This window comes from Geospiza fortis, unplaced genomic scaffold (genome assembly GCF_000277835.1).
Source record: "Geospiza fortis unplaced genomic scaffold, GeoFor_1.0 scaffold10, whole genome shotgun sequence".
NCBI lineage: Eukaryota > Metazoa > Chordata > Aves > Passeriformes > Thraupidae > Geospiza > Geospiza fortis.
Genome location: NW_005054326.1, coordinates 3,551,809 through 3,558,333, shown reverse-complemented (window position 1 = coordinate 3,558,333; position 6,525 = coordinate 3,551,809). Strand labels below are relative to the sequence as shown.

At 40.9% G+C, this 6,525-nt stretch overlaps 1 protein-coding gene across 2 annotated transcripts in view; it reads right to left on the bottom strand.

Annotated features, from left to right (window-relative positions):
- Positions 1 to 5,359, bottom strand: part of MRPS35 (mitochondrial ribosomal protein S35) — a 12,160-nt gene extending 6,801 nt beyond the window's left edge. The window contains exons 1-6 of one of the 2 annotated variants that reach the window (XM_031057048.1): positions 5,304 to 5,359; positions 4,270 to 4,437; positions 3,816 to 3,876; positions 2,728 to 2,867; positions 1,883 to 1,992; positions 1,346 to 1,415 (exon numbers count right to left, since the gene is read on the bottom strand). In XM_031057048.1, coding sequence (XP_030912908.1) covers positions 1,346 to 1,415; positions 1,883 to 1,992; positions 2,728 to 2,867; positions 3,816 to 3,876; positions 4,270 to 4,413 — 525 coding nt within the window. In that variant the 5' untranslated portion in view covers positions 4,414 to 4,437; positions 5,304 to 5,359. Of the gene's footprint in view, positions 1 to 1,345; positions 1,416 to 1,882; positions 1,993 to 2,727; positions 2,868 to 3,815; positions 3,877 to 4,269; positions 5,258 to 5,303 lie in introns of those variants that run through there. The other variant, XM_005421042.2, reaches the window with a different exon arrangement.
- Positions 5,360 to 6,525: the final 1,166 nt, after the last annotated feature.

Genomic DNA, 6,525 nt, shown 5'->3' with positions numbered 1-6,525 from the left:
TGATGTTACTGCCTAAATGGAAGGCCAGGCCCTGTCTGTCCCCCTCCAATATTAAAGTTCATGTAAATGAAAATAAACCACACACTGTTTGCTCATGGTTTACAAAATGGATCCAAACTATCTTTCAGTAAGTTATTAAAAGGCATTATCCCTGATCAGGGGGGAAAAAAACATGCCACAAAATAAAACATGTCACCCAAAATAAAATCCCATGTCTCAGGAAACCATTAATTTTTCATGGGAATCAAAGACAATTACAACTGATTGACAGCGTCATCAAATATTAACGTGGAGGATGAAAGGTAATAAAAGTGCAAGAGACTTGTGCATATTCAATACACACTGAACACTCCCATATCAATATTGCATAGCCCTGTCTGCCAGCACTAATTAAAGCTGGAGCCCAGCACAGCCGTGGTGTTTGTCTGAAGTTATTAAAGTGAGCACTGTCTAGCTCTCTTGTCATTGCTTAATACTGGAAACTAGTCTGCCATTAATTTAAGATTTGTAATGCAATGTGATGCTGTTGGGGAGAAAAACATCCATGGGTACTTAAAATCTCCAGCAAATGTTATCTTTCACCACTGATTTAATTTGATGCACTCTAAAATTACAAAATTATCCTTCAAGGCAAGTGCCACTGAAAGGGAAATGTATCTCATTCTCCTTAGGATGTTCTTAACATCAGCACTGCAGTGATCAACATCAAGAACAATTAATCAAAAATGCTACATACAGACATTTCCTACTCTAGAACAACTGAAAACAGTAAGTATCAGTTTTAGCAGTGGATAAAGTACAACTTCTGTAAGTGTGACATATGGAGATGGTGCAGGCTTTGTCTGTCTCAAACAATGGGATAATGACATGGGACATTTGAACAAAGCTCAGTCATCCAAAAACATTACTATGGATTTCCAACAACAACAATTTCAGTTCAGACTGCTCATTTGTTTTCTGTAAAAAATGCCTGTAAAATTGTTGAAGGGCACCAACACCACCACAAAAATACAGCAGAGAAGTGTGAGGAATTCCCTGTGAAAGGAACATCTGTAGTCAGCAAGTAGGAAGGCTCCCCTTTTCTGAGCAAGAGGGAGCTTGAGACAAGGTATGTGAGAGAGCATTTAAGAAGAACACTTCCAAATGACAGCCATGGTTTACTGCAGCCCAGGAAGAGCCCAAGAAAAGACATACTCTTATTAACAGACAGGAGTTTGGAATCCTGTAAAATGTTCTCTTGGCTGAATTTGAGGAAAAGTGAGTTGGAAGAGAATAGAATTGTAAGGTCATTTACTTTAAAATATGACAGAGAGCACATTTAGAGAGTCCACACACAACTGCTTACCCAGGATTCGTGGTACAGAACTGTGAGCAGGTGCATGCCATAGTCATAGTTCTGTCTTCTTAGGGGACACCTGGAAATGCAGAAACATTTTTCTGAACAAAAGGTTAAAACCTACCATCACATTTTCTACTGTGTAATGTAGGGAATCTTAGGAAATGAGTGGTTGATTCCTGTGTACTTCTCAGTTACACACAACCAAGAATAATATCATGGAGGCTTGAGTAATAAGAACACAGGAGAATGGGCAGCTGCAAGGCAGCAGGAAAATATACAACATCCAAGGATTTACAAATCTTCCGGAGACATTAGAAACTTCTTTGCCCCCTGTGCCAAAGTGGAATCCTACATACATTAAGTCTGAACTCTTTTAAAATGTGTTTTTAACAGTTAATAGCAGGAGTAGTGTTAATTAAGTCCCATTTTAGCCTTAAATTATAATAATTCACCATGCCAATAACTGGTATTACTGGAAGACATCCAGTCCTTTCTCAGCTGTGGGCACTGCTACAATATTTTTGTCTCCTTCTGGCAGCTTACCTGTCTGTTGTAATTGTGAGCACATCTGTCTCCTGACAGTACCGCTCCCCCACGAGCTTAATGAGCTTCTTCTTTGCATGATCATCCAAATTCAGGTTAGAAAGTTTAACCTTCAAGAAAAGGAGAAAACAACTTTAATTCCTTGGAAAATCCAAACTTTGAACTCTGGAAGTACTTGACACAGGCAGATCTTCTATCAAGGAGAGCTATTCAGGATGCATATTCAGGATGCAATTTATTCCTGCACAGTATAACTTCCAGAGATGGTTTAAAAAGCTGATTTAGTGCTGATTTGTAGAGGAATTTTTAGCAGAGAGCCTTTCCCATCTTAGCTGCCAGGCCTTTCCCAATCTTCCACTGCAGTTGATGGCAGAGATGCTTAGGATGAAGAACTTGCCATCTTCCTGCCTTGGGATAAATCACAAGGGGGAATCAAACCAGTACAGGGTTGCAAACTCTATTTCCTAAAGGGTCTGAACATCTGATGGGGGACAAGACAATGAGTTCTAAAATTCTGTAGGTCTGGAATAGTCCATAATTTGCAGAATTTCTTCGGATTGTGTCACATTGAAGTCTTAACATAAGGCAAGAATAATGTGAGTATTCAAACAATTTATATCTGCACAGTATCCCCACATTCCCACAATGCCTTACAAGTCCCAAGGCCAGTGAATATGAACGGACAGATTTGGTCAGGAACACACAGATGTACTCACTTGTGCGTGATTTTGAATTCCCTCCATTTCTCTCATTTCCTTACAGAAGATCACATTTGCATGTTTGGAAAAGAAAGCCAAGCGTTTAGGGGTTTGAAACAAAGGCTGTTTACCAAAACTACTACTTACTCTTAAGGTCACCACTCTTGCTTTGGGATTCCGAATAGAAGTCCCTGAAGAAACATAATCTACTGTTTCAACTTCAATGGGAAAATGCTGCTCACATTTCTCATCACTGTCCAGAGCACTGGGCCATTCAGTGCAGAAATCTGTACAATAAAGAGAAAAATACTCCTAGTAATATCTGTATATTATATACCTGTACATCTGGTGTATTTGGCTGGGGTTTTTTGCTTTCAAATGAATTGCAATATGTTTTTAAAAGTACTAGTCTTAGAAACCATACTCATTTAGGCAACAGCAGTGTTTCTGCTAGACTTGCTCCTGTATTGCCATGTCTCCCTTTGTACTGGCTACCCCAAAACAGGACACAGCACTGCAGATGCAGCCTCACAACTGCCAAACAGGATCATATATCTGGGGGGAACTGTAACGCTCAGGGACATCTTCCACTATCCCAGGCTGCTCAAAGCCCTGCCCAGCCTGAGCTTGAACACTTCCAGGATGGGGTATCCACAGGTTCACTGGGCAAGCTCTTCCAGTGTCTCACAAAACAGCTTCCTTTGCCTGAGTTCATCAGGTTCCCCTCACAGGTTTGCTGGATGGAAGGATGCTCCTGGTCTCCAGTAGATCCTGTGTCTCCCCAGCAGACCCTGCTCTCACAGAGGGTCTCATATTAAAAGCTCTTTGGTCATTAAATGCAGCCCATAATGGCTACTGACTGAAGCCTGTTCAATCAGAGTTCTCTGAGGCATGAGTCACATTCCTCACTCACCTTCTGTAAAGCATTGAACTATCAACTCATCAGTTCAAGCAAGGTCTCATGCTAAAGTAACATTTCAGTCTTACTCTTGTGCTGACAACCTCCTGAGACTTATCTGCTACCACCTGGATGACTCCTGGCAGCAGCAGGAGAGTAGACAGTAGCAGCCACAGCCAGCTGAATAACCAGCTCCACAAACGTACCATGCCTCACCTCCATCACACACAGTTACATACTGCTTTGTCTGAAAACTTCCAGAGATGGTTTAAAAAGAAAAAAACCAATCAACTAAACAAACAAACAAACAAACAAAAAAACCTCAACCCCCCCTCACCTTTAAGAGCTGCACAGTGCTTCTTAATTGCAGGAGGAGTAAGATGCAAAAAATTGGGGATCTGAAACAGACACATTAAAAGTTACCAAAAGAACAGCTTTTTGCCTGATCAGATGTAAATGAGCATTACTGAAATCTGATTACACTTCTCACATTTGCTAAGGCAGTATAACATGCTTAGGGAAATATTCATTTAAGCAGACTCTTCTCAAGTCTGATTCAGGGAAAGACTTAACTCTGTGACAAAAGTCACAGGCACGATCGCCCTAAAAAGTCTCCTGACATCATTCACTTGTTAATTAACTTTATATTTGTTACCACTTAGAAACTTGAGAGGATTATGTGACTTAATAGCAGAAAGCAGTCTCCAAGACAAACATTCCAAGCAAAGCAGTGCAGCCTTAGTGGACAGTGACTTTAAAAGTGACCCCCCCAGCCACAGCACATGTTTTACCTTGATAAGCTCTAGGTTGCCTTCTTTTGGTGGAGGCACTCCTCTCTTCACTGGGTAACCCATTCGGATTGGGAGAGGCACAGAGGCAGGTTTGAAGGCAGCTGCTGTTGGGTACACACTGCTCCAGTCCTGATCCACAGCCATCCTCTCTGTCCTGGGAGGTGCAGTCTGATCAAGGGAAAAGGGCACAGGTGGGACAGGAGACACACAGGATATAAGATAAAGCAAGATCTACACATCAAACAATGATTTCAAGAACCAATTCCCATAGCTGGACATTTCAAGACACCTTTACAGCCAAAGTTAGTGCTGATTTGTAGAGGAATTTTTAGCAGAAATCCTTTTTCATTTTAGCTGCCAGGCCCTTCCCAATCTTCCACTGCATTTGATGGCAGAGATGCTTAGGAAGAAGAACTTGCCATCTTCCTGCCTTGGGATAAATCAGGAGGGGGAATCAAACCAGTACAGAGTTGCAAACTCTATTTCCTAAAGGGCTTGAACATGTGATGGGGGACAAGATAATGAGTTCTAAAATTCTGGAATTCTGTAGGTGTGGAACAGTTCATAATTAATAATGCTGAAATTTCTTGCCATAGAAATTCCAGTGTAGGGACAATGTATCAGTACATTGCAGAAATAGCTTATACCCTCCAAAAACTGACCATCATTTCAGTCAAGTGCTCTTAGAAAAAGAAAAGCTTTATGCCAGAAAGCAAGCACCACAAATTCTGTAAACTCAGTCTGAAAACAACATTGACATGCCTGGGTTATTGGAAATGCAACTTTAAGTTACTTTTGAGACCTGCACTACATGGTGCCAGGTGCAAGTTAACCATCAGCTTAGTGCTGTATTTTTGATAACATAGACTGAAAAGGTTACAGAAAGCAGGTGCTGGCCTGGAATGGTCCCAGGGGATTGTTTCACCAGGATTTGACTGAAAAGGGGCTGCTGGGCAAACTGACACAACACACAGCTTAGAAAACTTTCCCAAACACCTGAGCTATCTGTAAATTTCAGTACTTATTGATCTTACAAACTGTGGTGTCCTGCCTCTTCTCCTTACTGAGCCTGAAAGAAGAAAAAACAGAAGAGATTAACAAAAACGTATTTTTAAAATAAATTAATCTACAGTTTTGGGAGCAAAAAATTTAGCATAATTCTGTATGGTTTTTTTTTTTTTTTTTGTTTTGTGACAATATCCAGTAATACTCCCCAATCTTTACATGGAAGAAGGGGAAGTTCACATACTCAATACGGAAAATTACAAATTAATTTTGTAAAAGGTAAGACAGAAAAGAACTTGGAGGACAAAAACGAAGGACAAAAATGAAGAACATTTCTGTCTTCATTCCTATGCTCCCTTTCCTCTTTCCCACAGAGAAGTCACAAACCACTTTCCACCAGCAGCACAAGATGGATAAACTTAAGAGTTCCCATTTCCAAAGGGAGAGTGCCATGGCTCCATCCTTTCCTTCTGACAGCACAGCTTCACACCCTCTTCTGTGCCACTCTGCAGCACAACTAACCCTGCATGAACAGCTCAGACACTGGATTGTTTCTCTTCTAGAACGGGGGGTGGGGAACACCTTGATCCTGCTCCCTGGGCAGTTCCAGAGAAAGTGGAACAGGAAGTGAAAGAGTTTAATCCATTTCAGGTCTGGGATTCTCCTGGCTCTATAGCTCACTGATTTCACCTGGAGCTGTGGTGAGGGATCCCTGGGGATGCATTAAGTCACCAAATACCACTGGATTTTCAAACGAAACACTGATCTTTGCGTGCCTGCCTGCCTTCATTTCCTCAAACTCTAAAACACTTCCAAATCCCACTGTCCAAAAACCACACCAGAATATAATGTGGCCTCAGACATACAAAGGTGAACCTGATGACATTTATTTTCAAAAGTCTGGCTTGAATTCAGAGGTTTCATCGATTATATATATTTAGCATAAAGCAATGACTGAGATTTAAAAAGGGATGTTTGGGTTCTTTTTTATATCATTCATATGTCTTACAACCCTGCCCCATAAAAACTTGCGGATTTCACAGATTATTTATTCCCCCTATCTGAGAACTTTATGTCTCTTCATCCATTTCTTGCTATTAAAATCTTAAACCGAACGATACATCCGTTCAGGGTGGTGCAAGAGATAATATTCAGATAATATCTTTATCCCTCGACCCACCTTTTTTGTGGTGCTTTCGCATACAGCCACACGTCACAACAACTTTATTATTCCTGTTACAAATATCTGTA